At 47.7% G+C, this 21456-nt stretch overlaps 3 protein-coding genes and 1 non-coding gene across 4 annotated transcripts; 3 read left to right on the top strand and 1 right to left on the bottom strand.

Annotated features, from left to right (window-relative positions):
- Positions 1-7863: 7863 nt before the first annotated feature.
- Positions 7864-15918, top strand: LOC119766004. Its single transcript, XM_038250322.1, has 3 exons — positions 7864-11871; positions 11927-13165; positions 15835-15918. Exons 1-3 carry the CDS (start codon positions 7864-7866, stop codon positions 15916-15918), a joined length of 5331 nt encoding a protein of 1776 aa, XP_038106250.1.
- Positions 15919-17616: 1698 nt separating this feature from the next.
- On the top strand, positions 17617-19907 carry LOC6035710. Its single transcript, XM_001845789.2, has 2 exons — positions 17617-17761; positions 17813-19907. Exons 1-2 carry the CDS (start codon positions 17736-17738, stop codon positions 19878-19880), a joined length of 2094 nt encoding a protein of 697 aa, XP_001845841.2. The 5' UTR covers positions 17617-17735; the 3' UTR covers positions 19881-19907.
- Positions 19872-21436, bottom strand: LOC6035708 (UPF0598 protein CG30010). Its single transcript, XM_001845788.2, has 2 exons — positions 21179-21436; positions 19872-20462 (listed from the first exon to the last, which is right to left on the bottom strand). The coding sequence occupies exons 1-2, from the start codon at positions 21305-21307 to the stop codon at positions 19944-19946; spliced, it is 648 nt and encodes a 215-aa protein (XP_001845840.2). The 5' UTR covers positions 21308-21436; the 3' UTR covers positions 19872-19943.
- On the top strand, positions 20967-21038 carry Trnae-cuc. Its single transcript has one exon. It is a non-coding gene; the product is annotated as a tRNA-Glu (tRNA).
- Positions 21437-21456: the final 20 nt, after the last annotated feature.

Here is a 21456-nt window from a genome sequence, read left to right as displayed (position 1 = left end):
TGAGTTTTTGAGCTTGAGTCCCCTGAGAGGGTAGAGCGTGATTGCTGGAGTTTTGAGCTTGAGTCCCCCGTGAGGGTAGAGCGTAATATTTTGAGTTTTTGAGCTTAAGTCCCCTGAGAGGGTAGAGCGTAATATTTTGAGTTTTTGAGCTTGAGTCCCCTGAGAGGGTAGAGCGTGATTATTGGAGTTTTGAGCTTGAGTCCCCCGTGAGGGTAGAGCGTAATATTTTGAGTTTGTGAGCTTGAGTCCCTGTGAGGGCAGAGCGTAATATTTTGAGTTTTGAGCTTGAGTCCCTGAGAGGGTAGAGCGTGATTTTGAAGTTTTTGAGCTTGAGTCCCTGTGAGGGTAGAGCGTGATTATTGGAGTTTGTGAGCTTGAGTCCCCTGCGAGGGTAGAGCGTAATATTTTGAGTTTTTGAGCTTGAGTCCCCTGAGAGGGTAGAGCGTGATTGCTGGAGTTTTGAGCTTGAGTCCCCCGTGAGGGTAGAGCGTAATATTTTGAGTTTTTGAGCTTAAGTCCCCTGAGAGGGTAGAGCGTAATATTTTGAGTTTTTGAGCTTGAGTCCCCTGAGAGGGTAGAGCGTGATTATTGGAGTTTTGAGCTTGAGTCCCCCGTGAGGGTAGAGCGTAATATTTTGAGTTTGTGAGCTTGAGTCCCCTGTGAGGGCAGAGCGTAATATTTTGAGTTTTTGAGCTTGAGTCCCCTGAGAGGGTAGAGCGTGATTTTTGAAGTTTTTGAGCTTGAGTCCCCTGTGAGGGTAGAGCGTGATTATTGGAGTTTGTGAGCTTGAGTCCCCTGCGAGGGTAGAGCGTAATATTTTGAGTTTTTGAGCTTGAGTCCCCTGAGAGGGTAGAGCGTAATATTTTGAGTTTTTGAGCTTGAGTCCCCTGAGAGGGTAGAGCGTGATTTTTGAAGTTTTTGAGCTTGAGTCCCCTGCGAGGGTAGAGCGTAATATTTTGAGTTTCGAGCTTGAGTCCCCTGCGAGGGCAGAGCGTAATATTTTGAGTTTTTGAGCTTGAGTCCCCTGAGAGGGTAGAGCGTGATTTTTGAAGTTTTTGAGCTTGAGTCCCCTGTGAGGGTAGAGCGTAATATTTTGAGTTTTTGAGCTTGAGTCCCCTGAGAGGGTAGAGCGTGATTGCTGGAGTTTTGAGCTTGAGTCCCCCGTGAGGGTAGAGCGTAATATTTTGAGTTTGTGAGCTTGAGTCCCCTGTGAGGGTAGAGCGTGATTGCTGGAGTTGCTGGAGTTGAGCGTGATTGCTGGAGTCCCCTGAGAGGGTAGAGCGTGATTTTTGAAGTTTTTGAGCTTGAGTCCCCCGTGAGGGTAGAGCGTAATATTTTGAGTTTGTGAGCTTGAGTCCCCTGTGAGGGCAGAGCGTAATATTTTGAGTTTTTGAGCTTGAGTCCCCTGAGAGGGTAGAGCGTGATTTTTGAAGTTTTTGAGCTTGAGTCCCCTGTGAGGGTAGAGCGTAATATTTTGAGTTTTGAGCTTGAGTCCCCTGAGAGGGTAGAGCGTGATTTTTGAAGTTTTTGAGCTTGAGTCCCCTGAGAGGGTAGAGCGTAATATTTTGAGTTTTGAGCTTGAGTCCCCTGAGAGGGTAGAGCGTGATTTTTGAAGTTTTTGAGCTTGAGTCCCCTGAGAGGGTAGAGCGTGATTATTGGAGTTTGTGAGCTTGAGTCCCCTGCGAGGGTAGAGCGTAATATTTGGAGTTTTTGAGCTTGAGTCCCCTGAGAGGGTAGAGCGTGATTGCTGAAGTTTTGAGCTTGAGTCCCCCGTGAGGGTAGAGCGTAATATTTTGAGTTTGTGAGCTTGAGTCCCCTGTGAGGGTAGAGCGTAATATTTTGAGTTTTTGAGCTTAAGTCCCCTGAGAGGGTAGAGCGTAATATTTTGAGTTTTTGAGCTTGAGTCCCCTGAGAGGGTAGAGCGTGATTGCTGGAGTTTTGAGCTTGAGTCCCCCGTGAGGGTAGAGCGTAATATTTTGAGTTTGTGAGCTTGAGTCACCTGTGAGGGTAGAGCGTGATTGCTGGAGTTTTGAGCTTGAGTCCCCCGTGAGGGTAGAGCGTAATATTTTGAGTTTTTGAGCTTAAGTCCCCTGAGAGGGTAGAGCGTAATATTTTGAGTTTTTGAGCTTGAGTCCCCTGAGAGGGTAGAGCGTGATTTTTGAAGTTTTTGAGCTTGAGTCCCCTGAGAGGGTAGAGCGTAATATTTTGAGTTTTGAGCTTGAGTCCCCTGAGAGGGTAGAGCGTGATTTTTGAAGTTTTTGAGCTTGAGTCCCCTGTGAGGGTAGAGCGTGATTATTGGAGTTTGTGAGCTTGAGTCCCCTGCGAGGGTAGAGCGTAATATTTTGAGTTTTTGAGCTTGAGTCCCCTGAGAGGGTAGAGCGTGATTGCTGGAGTTTTGAGCTTGAGTCCCCCGTGAGGGTAGAGCGTAATATTTTGAGTTTGTGAGCTTGAGTCCCCTGTGAGGGTAGAGCGTAATATTTTGAGTTTTGAGCTTGAGTCCCCTGTGAGGGTAGAGCGTAATATTTTGAGTTTTGAGCTTGAGTCCCCTGAGAGGGTAGAGCGTGATTTTTGAAGTTTTTGAGCTTGAGTCCCCTGCGAGGGTAGAGCGTAATATTTTGAGTTTCGAGCTTGAGTCCCCTGCGAGGGTAGAGCGTAATATTTTGAGTTTTTGAGCTTGAGTCCCCTGAGAGGGTAGAGCGTGATTGCTGGAGTTTTGAGCTTGAGTCCCCCGTGAGGGTAGAGCGTAATATTTTGAGTTTGTGAGCTTGAGTCCCCTGTGAGGGTAGAGCGTGATTGCTGGAGTTTTGAGCTTGAGTCCCCCGTGAGGGTAGAGCGTAATATTTTGAGTTTTTGAGCTTAAGTCCCCTGAGAGGGTAGAGCGTAATATTTTGAGTTTTGAGCTTGAGTCCCCTGAGAGGGTAGAGCGTAATATTTTGAGTTTTGAGCTTGAGTCCCCTGAGAGGGTAGAGCGTGATTTTTGAAGTTTTTGAGCTTGAGTCCCCTGAGAGGGTAGAGCGTAATATTTTGAGTTTTGAGCTTGAGTCCCCTGAGAGGGTAGAGCGTGATTTTTGAAGTTTTTGAGCTTGAGTCCCCTGAGAGGGTAGAGCGTAATATTTTGAGTTTTGAGCTTGAGTCCCCTGAGAGGGTAGAGCGTGATTGCTGGAGTTTTGAGCTTGAGTCCCCCGTGAGGGTAGAGCGTAATATTTTGAGTTTGTGAGCTTGAGTCCCCTGTGAGGGTAGAGCGTGATTGCTGGAGTTTTGAGCTTGAGTCCCCCGTGAGGGTAGAGCGTAATATTTTGAGTTTTTGAGCTTAAGTCCCCTGAGAGGGTAGAGCGTAATATTTTGAGTTTTGAGCTTGAGTCCCCTGAGAGGGTAGAGCGTAATATTTTGAGTTTTGAGCTTGAGTCCCCTGAGAGGGTAGAGCGTGATTTTTGAAGTTTTTGAGCTTGAGTCCCCTGAGAGGGTAGAGCGTAATATTTTGAGTTTTGAGCTTGAGTCCCCTGAGAGGGTAGAGCGTGATTTTTGAAGTTTTTGAGCTTGAGTCCCCTGAGAGGGTAGAGCGTGATTATTGGAGTTTGTGAGCTTGAGTCCCCTGCGAGGGTAGAGCGTAATATTTGGAGTTTTTGAGCTTGAGTCCCCTGAGAGGGTAGAGGATATTGCAATCACCCTGTCTCTTGAAGGGGGAGATCGTAGTAAGCCTCGGGTGTGTGCGGATCGAAAAAAAATCGCTGTCAATTTCCTCCCTCAATTTCGTTTCAAAAAGTGCGAAAATTTCGGTTATTTCTGCCGATATTAAGTGGAGAAGGTGGTGGTCGCAGAAAAGACGTCTGACGGTGGTTTCCAGCGTGACTTCAGGAGCACATCTTTCTGGATTTTCCGAGCCTGTTGCAAAAATTGAGCTGTCAACGTTTCCTGGTAACAACTCATCGGCGGATGGTGATCTTCATCCGGTGCGTTTCCTTGGACAACCTTTGGGTCCGTCGGTGGCGTTTTCAAAGTCGGCGAAAATGCGTATAATCAACCATCTGCTGTTTCAAGTTTGTCGACGGATCTCAAGTTAATCAAATCGGACCACTCCTGATACTGACGATGAAGCTGGAATTGAAGATACATAATTTGGTGAGCCCGTTCTTGTTATAGTACAAAAAAAAACTTTCACTTATACGCTTACATTCACTCATTCCACTCAAGACTAACTACGCCAATTTCCACTAAATACGCGGTAGGGTGTTCCCTTGGTCGTTCGCTGTGAGTTGTGGATTGCCTGCTACTCTAATGAAGGTTCGACTGAGGGGGCATGCTTATTAATTTCTCGTCGCTCCATACCCTCAGTGACGTGATGGGAGCAAGGGCGTCTATGCGAAGTGTCCCTACACCCGCTACAAATTTCCGGCGCTTGGGGTGGGAAGAGGAAACCATTTTGTTCTATGCGCCGGTATTTGTAGCATTCAAATTCGTGCAAAAAAACTTATGCACGTGGGTGTACAGATTACGGAGTAAAAGATGATCGAATTGTTCACCTAGCGCTCACATGTGTTCCAGGACCAAGTTGCCTGCGGGTATGGGGATCATACATACATACATACATACATTGAGTCCCCTGAGAGGGTAGAGCGTGATTGCTGAAGTTTTGAGCTTGAGTCCCCCGTGAGGGTAGAGCGTAATATTTTGAGTTTGTGAGCTTGAGTCCCCTGTGAGGGTAGAGCGTAATATTTTGAGTTTTTGAGCTTGAGTCCCCTGAGAGGGTAGAGCGTGATTTTTGAAGTTTTTGAGCTTGAGTCCCCTGCGAGGGTAGAGCGTAATATTTTGAGTTTCGAGCTTGAGTCCCCTGCGAGGGTAGAGCGTAATATTTTGAGTTTTTGAGCTTGAGTTCCCTGAGAGGGTAGAGCGTGATTGCTGGAGTTTTGAGCTTGAGTCCCCCGTGAGGGTAGAGCGTAATATTTTGAGTTTGTGAGCTTGAGTCCCCTGTGAGGGTAGAGCGTGATTGCTGGAGTTTTGAGCTTGAGTCCCCCGTGAGGGTAGAGCGTAATATTTTGAGTTTTTGAGCTTAAGTCCCCTGAGAGGGTAGAGCGTAATATTTGGAGTTTTTGAGCTTGAGTCCCCTGAGAGGGTAGAGCGTGATTGCTGAAGTTTTGAGCTTGAGTCCCCCGTGAGGGTAGAGCGTAATATTTTGAGTTTGTGAGCTTGAGTCCCCTGTGAGGGTAGAGCGTAATATTTTGAGTTTTTGAGCTTAAGTCCCCTGAGAGGGTAGAGCGTAATATTTTGAGTTTTTGAGCTTGAGTCCCTGAGAGGGTAGAGCGTGATTTTGAAGTTTTGAGCTTGAGTCCCCTGTGAGGGTAGAGCGTGATTATTGGAGTTTGTGAGCTTGAGTCCCCTGCGAGGGTAGAGCGTAATATTTTGAGTTTTGAGCTTGAGTCCCTGAGAGGGTAGAGCGTGATTGCTGGAGTTTTGAGCTTGAGTCCCCCGTGAGGGTAGAGCGTAATATTTTGAGTTTGTGAGCTTGAGTCCCCTGTGAGGGTAGAGCGTAATATTTTGAGTTTGTGAGCTTGAGTCCCCTGTGAGGGTAGAGCGTGATTGCTGGAGTTTTGAGCTTGAGTCCCCTGTGAGGGTAGAGCGTGATTTTTGAAGTTTTTGAGCTTGAGTCTCCTGTGAGGGTAGAGCGTGATTATTGGAGTTTTGAGCTTGAGTCCCCTGTGAGGGTAGAGCGTATTTTTTTGAGTTTGTGAGCTTGAGTCCCCTGAGAGGGTAGAGCGAGATTATAGAAACTTGAGTCCCCTGTGAGGGAAGAGCGTGATTGCTGGAGTTTTGAGCTTGAGTCCCCTGTGAGGGTAGAGCGTGATTATAGAAACTTTGAGCTTGAGTCCCCTGAGAGGGTAGAGCGTGATTTTTGAAGTTTTTGAGCTTGAGTCCCCTGTGAGGGTAGAGCGTGATTATAGAAACTTGAGTCCCCTGTGAGGGTAGAGCGTGATTATTGGAGTTTTTGAGCTTGAGTCCCCTGTGAGGGTAGAGCGTATTTTTTGAGTTTGTGAGCTTGAGTACCCTGAGAGGGTAGAGCGTGATTGCTGGAGTTTTTGAGCTTGAGTCCCCTGCGAGGGTAGAGCGTGATTATAGAAACTTTGAGCTTGAGTCCCCTATGAAGGTTGTTTGGTTTCTATTAACCCCTCGGACCGTGTGGACCGAGAGTTCTAAACCGCGAACGGCAGATCCCTCTGATCGCCATTTCGCCGCGACCCCGCGAGAGAGGATAATTTGAGCGCGATCCTGACTGCTGAGCCTGAGCTAGACCTGCGATCGAGTTACGCGTTCAGTACGCTTCAGCGCTTCACTCCGCGAAGACCCACACGCAAACCTTCCACGACGACGAATAACAAGTTGTGTTTTTACATAAAATATTAAATAAAGTTTACTAGACTAGTTAGTTTTTCTTAAATAAAGAGTCGTGTTTAAATAAAAGTTATTTTTAAACTAAACCGTGCGTGCGTGTGATTTTCGGAGAAAGGCCATAGAACCGCCTGAGAAATCCGGTTTCCCGAAGTCGGCGACCTACCCAGTGGTCCGACGACTAGCCGCTGAAGTCGTGCCGAGGAACGACCGGAACCCGTCCCGGATCCGGCCATCAACCTCAAGGACCGCCTGCCACAGGAGTGGCCGCGCGGAAGCCCAGGTCGGAGCATCCCACATCCCAACAACCAACCAGGTACCCTCAACCAAAACCGGTTCCAACATTTGGTCCTTCGAACCGGATCGGTTGAAGGTACCCGCCTGGAGTCGGTTTCCCGCGTCCGGAACACGCCGGACCAAGCCGATCGGACCGCCATTGTCGCGAGGACGCACAATAGGCCACCGCGGACAATTGGATATTGTCGGAGGAGCCCTACAAATCCCGAGTTCTTTGTCGAGGAGGTACAAAAGACGTTCCGCCATCGAGGTTCCCTGAGGTTGGCGCCATTTCCCGAGCGTCATCTCACCCGATCCCAGCCAAGGATTGGCCAACGGTTTGGCACTCATCCACGGACTGTGCCACTAATTGACGGCGATTACCACGATCGCCACTTGTACGAGGTTCCCGAGTTTGGTGCCATTTCCCGAGCGTCGTCCCGACCGCGCAGGCCAGTGTACGAGAGTTCCTGATTTTAACTTTACAAGGCCCGTTTTAATCGGGAGCAGGTTAGTACCGCCCCAATACCCTAAAATCGGTTTAGTCGGTGTTACGCTTTGGTACTTTTCCCTCCCGCGAGTCAAATCGCATCCAGGTGTGCCAGCCTCCGACGCTGCAACGTTCCCGAACGGTCATCGGAATTGACCGTACCCGTGCTTGGACTGTCCTGGTCCACCCCAGCGAACCGATTCGCACATCGGTACCCCGTTGCACGCGCCCGACAACCGATCGTTCGAGCCGATTTGGATTCGGCACTGGATTCGAACGAGACCACGCCCACCGAAGCTCGTAAGGACTCGAGCTACCCGTCGACCGGAAGTCGGCATTGGTCTACCACACCCTGTGTAATCCCGCCAATCGAGAGAGAGAGTGATCGTCGCCTGGAATCGATCACTACGTCGTGCTACCGATTCGGCGTCAACCACCCACAATCCCACCCACCGAAGTCGACAGCGGACTGTCGGCGAGAGCAGCGATCGTTCGTTAACCGTCCCATCCCACAAAGCCCTGAGGTTCGTGCACAAGGAGGTCGCTCCATTTCCCACCTTGAGGTGAAGGCCCGTACCAGGAAAACGGTGCATAATTAATTCAAGGCACGAATTAATTGGCAATCGGTTAGTACCATTCCAATATTTCCCCGCGCATCCCAAGGGTGCTCCTTTCGTGCTTGTTTATTCTAGCTGCTCATTTGTACACCTGCCACGATGTCTCGTCGCTCAACCGTGACCCGCCTGCGCAACCTGATGACGTCGTTCAACGGGATCTACGCTTTCATGGAGAGCTACGACGCCAGCAAGCAGGCCGGCGAGCTGGTTATGCGCTTGGAGAAGCTCGAGCCGCTGTGGGACAAAATCGACGATGCCATCACGGAGGCGGAGCTAGCGGACAGTGAGGAGGGGACCGGCGAGGAGGAGAGAGGTGAGGATAAGGGTGAGGATAAAAGTGAGAGTGGTGAGAAAAAGGGGTCCAAACCGGAGAGGTACGCCAACATTCGAAGTGCCTTCCAAAATAAATACTTTACGGTCAAAGCATTCCTGCAGTCTAAAATTTGGGAGCTTCCCGATCAAGCCCAAGCCCTGCCCATGGTTTCGCAGTCCGCCCACACCACCCCTTCTACCCAACACGTTAAATTGCCTACTATCAGTCTACCAAGGTTCTCTGGGAACTATGAGGATTGGTTGCCTTTTCGAGATCTCTTCGTGTCGCTGATTCACTCGTCGGAATTGCCAAATATTGAAAAGTTTCACTATCTGCGGAATCAACTTGACGGTCCAGCCAAAACGGAGATCGCGAATGTGAAATTTACTGCAGACCATTACACTGTCGCGTGGGAGTTACTGGAAAAGCGGTTCGGTAACACCAAGCACATGAAGAAGCTGGAAATCAAGAGTTTGTTCGACCTGCCAACTTTTCGGAAGGAGTCGGTTGCTGAGCTACGCGAACTGGTGGAAGGGTTCGACAAAACCGTTCGAGTCCTGGATCAAGTTGTGGAGTACGCCAAGTACAGGGATCTTCTTCTTGTTCATCTGCTGTGCTCTCGTTTGGACGACAAAACGCTGCGCAGCTGGGAGGAGCACGTGTCCACGAAGACGGAAGAGACTTTCCAGGATCTGATCGACTTCCTGCGTCGGCACATCTGTGTTCTGGAAGCTCTGCCTACTAAACACCAAGAGTCCCACCAGTCCAAACCCCGTAAAGCTTTCGCCACCAAGGTCTCCAACCAAAACACGGTCCATTCCAATCCCAAATTCGGCTGTTTGGCATGTTCTGACTCACACCCCCTCTTCAAATGCCCATCGTTTGCGAGGATGTCAGTCAGCGAGAGGGAGAAGATCGTCAATCAGAACGCGCTGTGCAGAAACTGTTTCCGGAAGGGCCACATCGCTAGGAGTTGTACTTCCAGGTTTTCGTGCCAGCGATGTAAGGAACGCCACCATACGCTGGTCTGCTACAAACCGGAAGGAAAACCCAACCTATGTCCAGCCATCCCAGCAAGGCCAACCAAGGAGGAGGCAGGAACGGCGGCGACCGCTGAGTCGTCCTCTGCTGCTGTCGCGGAGACACGTACGGCGAACACCAGTTCTGCAGCTACGGTCGGAAAGGTGCTTTTAGCAACCGCAGTACTTTTGCTCGTCGACGATGCTGGACAGGAGTTTCCAGCAAGGGCACTTTTGGACTCTGGGTCAGAGTGCAACATCGTCTCCACCAAACTCGCTCAACGGATGCACGTGTCCCGGAACAAGGCGAACGTGCAGATTTCCGGTGTTGGTCAAGTACCTACAAAAACTTCGCAGAAGGTTCGAGCCACGGTCAAGTCCAGATTGTCGAAATACTGCGAGGTCATGGAGTTTTACGTTTTGGCCAAGGTGACTGAAGATCTACCAACCTCCCCGGTGGAACCAACTAGCTGGACTGTTCCCGAAGGTGTCCAACTGGCGGACCCTGAATTCTTCAGAACCAACCCTATCGATGTTTTGCTCGGCGGAGAGTTCTTCTTTAACTTCTTCCCATACAAACAGAGGATCTCACTTGGAGCAGGACTACCATCCCTGGTTGAATCGGTGTTCGGCTGGATCGTGACTGGCAGGTGCGGCTGGAACCGTGGAGAACCACCGATCGTATGCCAGCATTCAACCGTAACGGAAACCTTGGAGGAAATTATGACCAAATTCTGGGAATGCGAGGACGGAGGATTTACTTCCGATTATTCCGTGGAGGAGAGCACGTGCGAGGACCACTATGTGCGCACCGTCAAGCGAGGTGGAGATGGTCGGTACACCGTTGGAATGCCAAAGTCGGTTGATTTGCACATCAAGCTAGGAGAATCGAAAAGCGCTGCTGATCGTCGTCTTCTTTTCCTTGAGAGAAGGTTGGCTCGCGACGATGACCTGAAGAAGGAGTACCATGCGTTCATGAAGGATTACTTGGACAGGAACCACATGTGCAAGATCATCGAAGACCCGACGAGCACCGCGACCACCTACTACCTCCCACACCACCCCGTCATCCGAAGTTCCAGCACAACAACGCACGTCCGTGTCGTGTTTGATGCGTCAAGCAAAACCTCCACTGGGACATCCCTAAACGACGTTCTGCTGAACGGCCCAGTCATCCAGGACGACCTGCGCACCATCATCTCCCGAAGCCGCCTGTTTCCCATCCTTCTCGTCGCAGACGTGGAGAAAATGTTTCGGCAGATTCGGATGGACGCCGAGGACCTACCGCTGCAGAGAATTCGCTGGCGCTTCTCGGAGGACGATCCCATCGACACGTACGAGCTGCTAACCGTGACGTACGCCACCAAACCGGCGCCGTTCCTGGCCACCCGAACCCTGAAGCAGCTGTCCGTCGATGATGCAACCAAGTACCCACTGGCCGCCGTGAGGATCGCGCGAGATGTTTACATGGACGATGTAATCACTGGTGCATACCACCCTGCCGAAGCGAAACAAATTCGTGAGCAACTGGACACGATGACGCTGGTAGCAGGTTTTCCGCTTCGCAAGTGGGTCTCCAACTATGAGGAAGCGCTCGAGGGTGTGAGTGAGGACAACTTGGCGCTACCGAGAGAGATGGGGATCGATTTCGACGAAGAGAGGACCGTGAAGACTCTTGGGTTGGTCTGGGAGCCGAAAACTGACACGTTCCGGTTCAAGATTGAGTCGACGCTGATCCCACCGAACGAGCTGACCAAGGCCAAAATACTCTCTATCATTGCCAAAATTTTCGATCCTTTGGGGCTTGTTGGACCGGTGGTGGCTAAGGCAAAGATCTTTATGCAGGGAATCTGGGAGCTGAAGAACGCGAAGGGCAAACCCTGGGACTGGAACGATCCTCTGCCGAAGTCGATGCTGGACGAGTGGATGCAGTTCTACGAGCAGCTCCACTACCTGAACAACCTGCGGATTCCAAGATTCGCTATGATCCCCAATCCAGTCCACATTCAACTCCACTTTTGTAGCGATGCTTCCGAGAAGGCACTGGGTGCGAATCTTTACATCCGTTCTGAGGACAAGGAGGGGAGAGTCAAGGTGTCTTTCTTCACGTCCAAATCTCGGGTCGCTCCTCTCAAGCGACAACCCATTCCCCGGCTCGAGCTGAACGGATTTTGGCTAGCCGCAGACATGTACCGGAAGTTCAAGGAGTGCACAACTTTCCGTTTCGAAACCTTCTTCTGGACGGATTCCAGAACGGTCCTGCAGTGGCTTGCGAAACCCCCAAGAACGTGGAATGCCTACGTGGCAAACCGTGTCTCCTTTATCCAGCATATTACCCAAGGTTGCCACTTGTTCCATGTACCCGGAGTCATGAACCCAGCTGACCAGCTGTCCAGAGGACTGGACCCCAAGGAGTTCATTGACGGAGATTGGGACCCGTTGTGGATGTACGAGACGAGTTCCTGGCCTGCCCAAGCAACACCCGAAGAGGAGACCGAAGATTGCGCCAAGGAGAGGAGAAAACACGTCGAGTCAGCTGCTGCAGTTTCTGCCAAGTCATTCAACGAATCGTATTTTGCGAAGTTCAACGAATACTGGAAGCTGATCCGCACGACCGCCTACTGGAGACGGTACCTGCGCAATCGTCGTTTACCGGAAGCCGAGCGTACCCTGTCAGTCCCGCTAACCACAAGGAACTACAAGAAGCGGAATGGTGTCTCGCACGGCTGGTCCAGCAAGAAGCTTTCAGCAGGGAACTCCAGGACCTGTCCAAAGGCAAACCTGTCCACAACACCTCGAAGCTACGGTGGTTCAACCCGCAACTCTCAAGGAAGGTGTCATCCGCGTGGGAGGACGGTTGGGCAACTGCGACCGAAACGAGAACTTCAAGCACCCGATTATCATCCCAGGAAACCACCACTTCTCCAAACTTCTGGCCGACTGCCTGCATCTACGACTGTTTCACGCCGGAACCCAGCTGATGCTAGCGACGATGCGACAGAAGTTTTGGCCGCTGAGAGGACGAGACCTATGTCGGCAAACCACACACCAGTGCAAGGACTGTTTCAAGGCGAAACCTCAACTTCTACAGCAATTTATGGGACAACTACCAACTCCAAGAACGATCGCCGCTCGACCTTTCACCAATACAGGCGTAGACTACTTTGGGCCAGTCTACATTAGGCAAGGGTATAGAAGGGGGCCGGTTAAGGCTTACGTAGCTGTGTTTGTTTGCTTTGGAACTAAAGCGGTCCACTTGGAACTGGTTTCGGACCTGTCCACCGCCAAGTTCCTCCAAGCACTGCGTCGGTTCGTGGCTCGCCGGGGAAAGCCAGCCGACATGTATTCCGACAATGGCACAAACTTTGTCGGCGCGAAAAATGACCTCAAAGAGCTTCTGCACAACCTCAAGCACGAGAAACACCACGAACACATCCAGCACGAATGCTCCCAGGAGGGTATAAATTGGCACTTTATCCCTCCTGGCGCTCCCCACTTTGGCGGATTGTGGGAAGCCGCTGTTAAGTCCGCCAAGAAACACCTTCTCCGCGTTGTTGGCCAATCCTCCATCTCACACGAGGACTACATAACCCTCCTCGCCCAGGTAGAGGCTTGCCTCAACTCAAGACCCCTCACGCCCCTCACTGAAGATCCCTCCGACCTCGAACCGCTAACCCCCGCTCACTTCCTGATCGGGACATCCCTAGAAGCTGTGCCGGACAAGAACTATTCCGAGATCCCGAACAACCGCCTCACGCACTGGCAGAGCATCCAACAGCAGCTTCAACATTTCTGGCGTCGGTGGCATACGGAGTACCTGCAACAACTACAAGCTCGTGTGAAGAACTGGCAGCCTGCGATAGAAATTCGCCCTGGACGCCTTGTCATCGTGGTCGACGAAAACCAGCCGTCGATGAAGTGGAAGATGGCACGAATACACGAGATTCATCCCGGCGCCGATGGTGTGGTCCGCGTAGTTACGCTCCGGACTGCTACTGGATACCTGAAGAGACCAGTTACGAAGATTTGCCTGTTACCAATACCAGCAGAATCGATCGAGGAAGAAAAGGCAGAGACTGCTGAAATCGGGCAATTTCAGGGGGGGGTCGGAATGTTTGGTTTCTATTAACCCCTCGGACCGTGTGGACCGAGAGTTCTAAACCGCGAACGGCAGATCCCTCTGATCGCCATTTCGCCGCGACCCCGCGAGAGAGGATAATTTGAGCGCGATCCTGACTGCTGAGCCTGAGCTAGACCTGCGATCGAGTTACGCGTTCAGTACGCTTCAGCGCTTCACTCCGCGAAGACCCACACGCAAACCTTCCACGACGACGAATAACAAGTTGTGTTTTTACATAAAATATTAAATAAAGTTTACTAGACTAGTTAGTTTTTCTTAAATAAAGAGTCGTGTTTAAATAAAAGTTATTTTTAAACTAAACCGTGCGTGCGTGTGATTTTCGGAGAAAGGCCATAGAACCGCCTGAGAAATCCGGTTTCCCGAAGTCGGCGACCTACCCAGTGGTCCGACGACTAGCCGCTGAAGTCGTGCCGAGGAACGACCGGAACCCGTCCCGGATCCGGCCATCAACCTCAAGGACCGCCTGCCACAGGAGTGGCCGCGCGGAAGCCCCGGAGTCCGGAGCATCCCACATCCCAACAACCAACCAGGTACCCTCAACCAAAACCGGTTCCAACAAAGGTAGAGCGTGATTTTTGAAATGTTTGAGCTTGAGTCCCCTGGGAGGGTAAAGAGTGATTGCTGGAGTTTTTGAGCTTGAGTCCCCTGTGAGGGTAGAGCGTAATTGCTGGAGTTTGAGCTTGAGTCCCCTGCGAGGGTAGAGCGTGATTGCTGGAGTTTTGAGCTTTAGTCCCCTGTGAGGGTAGAGCGTGGATATTTAATGTTTCTGCTTGAGTCCCCTGCGAAGTTAGAACCTAGTAGATGAATATTTGAGCTTGGGTTCCCTGCGAGGGTAGAGCCTGGAAGATGATTTTTTTTTTTTTTTTGCTTGAATCCCCTGTGAGGGTAGAGCGTAATTGCTGGAGTTTTGAGCTTGAGGTCCCTGTGAGAGTAGAGCGTAATTTTTTGATTTTGTGAGCTTGAGTCCCTTCGAGGGTAGAGCGTGGATGATACATCTTTTGCTTAAGTTCCCTGTGACGGTAGAGCATGGAAGATGATTTTTTAGCTTGAATCCAAACTATAAAGTGTCTAACGAAAAAGTGACCAACCATATGTATATGTTTAGCTTGAGTTCCCTGTGAAGATGATATATTTTTTACCTCGAGTCCCATGTGAGGTTAAAGCGTGAAGGATAAATCTCTGAGCTTGAGTACCCTAAGGGTAGCGCGGGGATGTTTGAGCTTTTGGCTTGAGTTTTTGTGAGTATAAAACGTCGATGTGGGAGTCTTTTAGCGTGAATTCCTTGAGAGGGTAGAATTTTAAATCGGTAGGCTAATCACCTACATGACTTAAATTAGTGCTCATGATTAGATTTCCGGGAAGGTTTAGTACAAAAATAAATTATATCGATTTATTAAAATTGGTAAAAGAATTTTCACATTTTCAATCTTTTAACGTGATGGTTTTAGAAATGATAAGCTCAAAACCTACATAACTTAAATTTGAGCTCATTATTGGATTCAAGGAAGGTATAGTAGAAGATAAATATTTTCGACTGTTGGAAAAGTTGTCACGAAAATGATTGGAATTCGTGTATTGGTATATTATCAGTTGTTGAACAAGCTGGGTAAGAAATTGTTAAGATTTCCAATCTATTGAAGTGATGATTACGATAGGCTAAAACTTAAACTTGAGTTAATGATTTGATTTGGGGAGATATATTAAAAGATAAATATAATCGATTATTAGAAAAGTAGGTGATTTTTACGAAGTTTCAATTTTTGAAGTGATGATTTAAGAATCGATAGGCTTATAACCTACACGGCTTAAATTTGAGCTCATGTTTGGATTTTAAAAGATAAATTTTATCGATTATTGGAGATGTTGGGAATATAATTTTAAGATTTTTAATAAAGTTATCGTTTAAGAATCGATAGCCTCATAACCTACACAACCTAATTTAGAGCTTTTTTTTGTGTCATGGAAAATTGGGCGAAAGTAACGACAATGCTTGGAATTCGTATATTGGTATATTATCGATTGTTGAACAAGCTGAAGTGATGATTTAACAGACGATAGTCTTGTAACCTACACGACTAAAATTTGAGTTCCTAATTGGATTCAGGGAAGATATATTAATAGATGAATATTGTCGATTGTTGGAAAAGTTTGGAAAGACTTTTTTTTCAGATATCTTTGAGAAATGATTTATAAATAGACAGGTTTAAAATTCGTGCTCATGATTGGAATTCAGGGAAGATTTAATAAGAGGTAAATTTTATTGATTTTTGTGATGTTGGAAAGTTGTTTTCAGATTTTCAATATAGTTTAAGTGATGGTTTAAGAATCGATAAGCATCACTTACAAAACATAAATGTAAGCTTATGATTGGATTCAGGGAAGATGAAGAAAAAGATGAATATAAGTGATTGTTGAACAAGCTGGTAAAGGAATTGATGATTTAAGAAACGATAGGCTTGTAACCTACACGACTTAAATTAGAGCTCCTAATAGAATTTATGGGAAGATAATAGGGTATATTTCCAGATGTATTATTCAATCAATTAATTACACGATAGCTTTCCAAGTTGTCGTTTTTTTTATTTCTTTAATTGCAGGTAGCCACGTTGACGTTGGGGTTCTGGCTGATATGTGTCACGATCAAGGATACCGGAGAAGCATCTGTTGAAGCCGAATTCTGAGATGAGCTGATTTTCCCGCATAAAAGGACCACCAAGCTGATGTTAATCTGAATATATGATTGAATTTTTAGAGTAGGAAAGAACGAGGATGTAGTGAATGAGTGTGGCAGAGAAGAGAGAGTGAGAACAGAGAGCGTTCATGTAGCGTAATGAGAGAGCAGATCAGCCGAGAGAGAAGTTGAGAATGTGTGCGTGAGAAAACGAGAAATAAATCAGTCGTGTGTTTTGCTTGGGCTTGAAAGGACGCGTCTTATTATTGGTATCCGAAATATTTGGAATTCGCTGGATAAATCGGGCAAAAGTCACGACATTCCCCTAGTTCAAATTTGAGAAAAAACATAAATCTTTCTAAAGACAAAAAACCGGAAAAAAGTTTTTATTTATGTAATTTATGTCCGATGCGCATACGACCTTTTCAAATGCCACGCGCTAAAAACTTGGTTCGATCTTGGTTCGATTTTGACTTCACTCGCTTTGTATGTGGATGACAGTCGTGTCGTAACCGTGGGCGTAACCTGACGGGCTAAACCGTTGTTTTGGTTGAGTGGGTGGCGAATACGGTGGGGCGAAAATGGAGGCACGCTCTTCAAAAAGGCGTAATTTGTTTTTCTCAATTTTTAAAAGCAAAAACACCTTAATTAATTTCAAATTGCTCTCTATGATGAAATTATTGCTATTTTCTATTACGTTTTGAAAAAAATGATGGTTTTCATGTTTTTTTGTGGAAATAGGAATTGATCGGAATTTCAAAATTTTGAATGTTGATTTTCTCGAAACGGCAGGATCGCAGGTTTCGCCCTTTTGAAATGTTGTTACTGCATTTTGGCCCCTTGCCTGACACGATGACAGCTTGTTTATGTTGATGCTTTGTTTATTTGCGATTTATTTGGACCGTGACCAAAACAGCCCTTACCAAAACAAATTTCTTTATTCTGTTTGGCCTTTTGCATCGAATATATTTTTTGGGTGTTTAAAATTGTTTTTTGAAGTTTTTAAACGTGGTTTTTGTGATATTTTAGGCAAGAAAGATCGTCTGAATCCACAAATTTGGTGACTTTCTTATTTAATTTCTGAATTTCTATATATATCTGTGATTCTTTTTTTAAGTTCGTGAATCACATATTTAAAAAAAATACCAGACAATTAAATGATAATTGTTTGAATTTTCCTTTTGGGTTATTAATTTCGAGCAAAATCAAATTTCTTCTTGAAATTCTGAATTTGAAATGGCAATTGGGTCCTAAAATGAAGCTTAGATTGCTGATATTATTGTTTACAGCGATTAAGCTTATTTTTCTGAGTACAATGACCCTTTGTACGACATAGAGTTTAAAATGGATTTTTAAATCAATTTTGAAAAATTAATCTCGCGGTCCTTCTTGACAGAAAAGCTCCGACTTTACAGCTCGTTCCAAGGGGACCATAGTTAATCCATCGAAAAAATGTTGTCTTGTCAAAAAAAAAATTTGCGTTAAAATGAAAAAAAAGTGATCAGAAATGGTTTTTAATCGTGTTTTTTAACGTTGTACATAAAAATTGACATAGGGCTTTAGTACCCAATTAGGAATTTTACATATTTGTGTAAACTCGTGTTTTTTACCAATCTCTAACGCCTATCACACCAAAAGGCCGTTATGCCAAAAGTCCGGAAAAAGGAATTTATGCCAAATGGATAAGATAAAAATTCTGAAGGGAGAGCGACCTGTTTGTAAACATGTTCTGACATTTCTTGTGTTGATTTTCTCGTGCGTGTTTCGTTTTCTGAAAATGGATCGGTGCAGAGATTGATTGAAAATTCGAATTTTTTTTTAGTAATAATGGACGCGTATCTCAAGCTAGAATGGTAAGTTTGGTAAATTAACGTTAGTTCCTTCAATAACTCTGAATCCCTCAGGTCCAAGCAGCACCGCCGCAGCGAACTGCGCCTGTTGGAGTACTTCGCGATCGATTTTTCCCGCTACGAGGAGGACATCCTGAATCTGCACATCAACGAAACCGACCCGGTGCACCAGCTGGGCGACGTTTACACGGACGTGGGCGGGACGCTGGAGTTTCCGGTGGATCCGCGAACGGGCCAGGAAGTGCGCCAGCTGGAACTGGATGCGACGCGGCCGTTCCGACTGTTTGATCGGTTCCCGAGCGGGTCCAATTTGAACCGGGCCGAGCATCAGCACTGCTTGGCGGTGCAGAACCGGATCAATATGAGGTTGGGGTTTGAGACGGCGGAGGAGGTGGAGGCGCTGGGGAAGTTTCAGCTGATGGGGGTTAGGTTGACGAGGGAGCGGGTGCTGTTTAATAGCTTTGTGAAGAATTATTTTTTGAACAATTTGGCCGGGAGGAAGCGGACGATTGATGGGGAGTTGGACGAGCTGGTGGTTGGGGTTTGGCGGGGGAAGGTGGGGCGGATGTTGGAGGAGAGGAGTGGAAAGTATCAGCTGGCGACGGCTGTTATGTGGCTGAGGTACAGGAAGAACGAGAAGCAGGTTGGGTTTGAGCCGGCCTCGGAGAACGTGCTGGAGTTGGGATGTGTGAGGAACATTTACACGGAGAATTTGCTGCACGCGAGTACGTTGAGGAGGAGTAAGCGGATTTTGGACCGGTATTTGGAGGAGCAGCGTGAAACGAAGGATGTGGACGATGCGGTTCACGTGGATTCTATTTTGAGACAGGACGAGGAAGTTCGGTTTGTGGTGAATTCGGGGGCGTTGTGCTATCTGCTGGATAAGGCTTGCAATTTGGAGCAGCGATGGGCGATTCCGTTCCGGATTGAGTCGGTTGGCGGTCGGAATGTTGTGTTTATCGAGAAGAAGTTGCAGCCGGTGCGGATGTTGACGCACGAACGGAACGTTCAAGCTCACAAGTATCTTGTGAGGAGTTTTATGACGATGGTGAAGAAGGAAGGTGCCAAACCGGAACAAGAATCGAATGTGAACGTAAAGATCGAGTACAAAGCGGTTGGCTTTGATGAATATTTGCAGCAGTTGGAGGCGAACCGGAAGCCGAGCGAACCAGTTCAGAAAAATGTCTCGCTGCAACTGTGGAACCTGCAGGACGGGGACGAACAGTACCGATTTTTGGTCCGCACTCGTACCGATTGCTACGAATCGCTGCGAAAGGTCAAGTTCTACATCAATATCTCGATCAAGCTGGAATATCAGACAGAGTTTGGTGCTGAACAGATGACCAAAAGTGAGTTGATCCGCGAGTGGACACGTCAACGGTTGCGACCTAACTCGAGAACTCTTCGGTTACGGATCAACGCCAGCAATCACATCATCCTTTCTCATCATTATCTTGAACTAAAGGACATTGAGGAAGAACTGAAACGTCTCTACGACATTGAACCACAAAACCTCCTTACCAATCTGTGGCAAACACTCCGCCTGATAATGCAATTCCCGCCGGGAGAACACCTCCTCCAGCACGACACCAAAAGCCCCGAAACAGTAATGATCCTCTCGCAATCTTCCACCACATTCACCCTGGACCTTCACGCGCTCTACTCCAACGTCGAGTACGAACGGTGCGCACTGGAAGAGTACGACTGGGTTCCCATCGACGCCACCGTTATCACGAAGCTGCACCGCGAGCACACCCTCCTGCCGGGAACCTTCCCCCACTGGACCAAGCGCCACCGCATTGTATCCCGCGAAACGCTCAAACCGAAGCCAAAGCCAAAACCGGAAGCGCCCGTCAAACCGAAGAAGAAAAAGTCCAAAGCGAAGCGCATCCGGCAAAAGCAAAAAGAAAAGGAAAGGCAAGCACAAAAGCAGAAGGAGAAGGAGGTTCAGCAATCGCTGGAACAGTATGCGCCGTACGAGGGACCGTCGAGGGCGCCCGCCAAGGAAGGGACACCGGCGAAGCAGGCTAGACCTGCTCCGGCCACGATCGGATTTGTGAAGGGCGAATCGTTTGACTACCAGTCGTACGTAAATCAGGCGAACGCAAAGAAGGACGATTAAATCGGTTTATTTCAACCCTCCTCACAACATGACTAAGACTAATCTAAGGATATCACCGTTTCCCTACTCCAAAACCTCCCCCCTCCGGTTGATGTAGGTGCTCTTCCACCACTCCGTGTCCAGCTCGTGCGTGGTTCCGTTCCAGCAAAAGTGCGTCGGCGGTTGCTCCTCCCCATTCCCAAAGCTAAAGTCCTTGCTCAGTTCAATCGCCAGCCGCGACCGGATCAACCCCACCGACCCGTACCGCTCCGGGGCTGGATGGTACACGCGCCCACTCGCCGGAAACATACACACCCGCGCCGGTTCCCACGGAACGCTCAACGCGTCCCCAGCGTGCCCGTACGACAATCGCTCCCCTTCCTTGTCACGGAACACGTGCGTGAAAACCGCCGGAACGTCGTCGCAGCGGATAAAGTTGCGCTCGCGGCCGCACAGCGATACAAACGGAAAGTGGTCCCGGAAGTGGGCGCTCGCCTCGGCGGTGATTTCGTTGGGCCGGATGCGTTTGAAGAAAAACTCGAGGAACTTGCGCTCCTTGAAGCACGAGGTGAAGTTTTTGATGCGGGCGTCGTCCAGGAAGAGCTGGGAGGGTTAGTTATTGAAAAAAAAATGTTTTAAAGATGGCCCAACTTATAAATACAAAGGGGAAATTCTCGTATGTTTGGCAGGTTAAGCACTCGCTTCTAACACATCCAATTTGCTAATTTTCACTATTTAAACAACTAATTTTGCAAATCTTTTGATAGAAACTTGCTTGCTCACTTCTCATTGAGCTATTTATCACTCGATTTCAGTTGAAAACGCTTTTAATTAGCTTGAATTGAATGTCAAAGTTCTGACCTGCCAACATTAGAGACACGCTGGAATTAGATGCTGTTCCCCTATTTGAGTTTTAAATTTTCTTAAGGCGAAATAAAAACCTCAAGCAACTTCTGAAGTTTTATGAAAGATTAAATTAAGAATTAAATTATTTACGACAGATTTGGACGTCGCGTGTTTCGTAAAAATTAACTGACCCTATCCTGAAACTAAGGAAGAAATTTGTTACTGAACATTCAACGTAGCTTGGTATCACATAAAATCATGTCCCATATTGTCTAGTGGTTAGGATATCCGGCTCTCACCCGGAAGGCCCGGGTTCGATTCCCGGTATGGGAAACTTTTTTGACATTCAACCTTCCCATCACTTGCAAACTTTGTGTGATGTAAACACTCTTTTTTTTTTGTAAAACTACATTTTAATTCTAGATTTTTCCCTAGGTAATGGATTATTTTATTTTTCAAACATCTCTACATACCATTCCTTCGTGGTCGATGTAGTAAAAGTATTCGCGTATTTTCGGTGCCGGTGATTGACCTTGGACATATTTTACGCTCGAAGGAAGTAATCGACAGGGTGTCGAACTGAAAAATCGTTTAAATATCATTTTTAGAAAAAAAATTAGACTAAAACCTTTAACGTTTAAGAAATTTTAAAAAAAGATAAGCAAATCAAAACAAACAACAGCTGATTTTGAGCTCCCCTTCGCAAATCAAAACAAAACCGAACTGATAAGGAACTCCTGAAGGGCACCAG

The sequence above is a fragment of the Culex quinquefasciatus genome, chromosome 2 (genome assembly GCF_015732765.1).
Source record: "Culex quinquefasciatus strain JHB chromosome 2, VPISU_Cqui_1.0_pri_paternal, whole genome shotgun sequence".
NCBI lineage: Eukaryota > Metazoa > Arthropoda > Insecta > Diptera > Culicidae > Culex > Culex quinquefasciatus.
Note: the sequence above shows the minus strand (reverse complement) of the source record. Positions and strands in the feature narration are given on the sequence as shown.

Bases quoted from the DNA above. Each gene is read 5' to 3' on its own strand.
- LOC6035710 (XM_001845789.2), top strand. From the start codon at position 17,736: ATGGACGCGTATCTCAAGCTAGAATG. The intron at 17,762-17,812 runs GTAAGTTTGGTA...TGAATCCCTCAG, and splicing joins GCGTATCTCAAGCTAGAATG to GTCCAAGCAGCACCGCCGCA.
- LOC119766004 (XM_038250322.1), top strand. From the start codon at position 7,864: ATGTCTCGTCGCTCAACCGTGACCCGCCTGCGCAACCTGATGACGTCG. The intron at 11,872-11,926 runs GCAAACCTGTCC...GCAACTCTCAAG, and splicing joins ACTCCAGGACCTGTCCAAAG to GAAGGTGTCATCCGCGTGGG. The intron at 13,166-15,834 runs GCAGAGACTGCT...CTTTAATTGCAG, and splicing joins AATCGATCGAGGAAGAAAAG to GTAGCCACGTTGACGTTGGG.
- LOC6035708 (XM_001845788.2), bottom strand. From the start codon at position 21,307: ATGATATTTAAACGATTTTTCAGTTCGACACCCTGTCGATTACTTCCT. The intron at 20,463-21,178 runs GTATGTAGAGAT...TAACCCTCCCAG, and splicing joins ACATCGACCACGAAGGAATG to CTCTTCCTGGACGACGCCCG.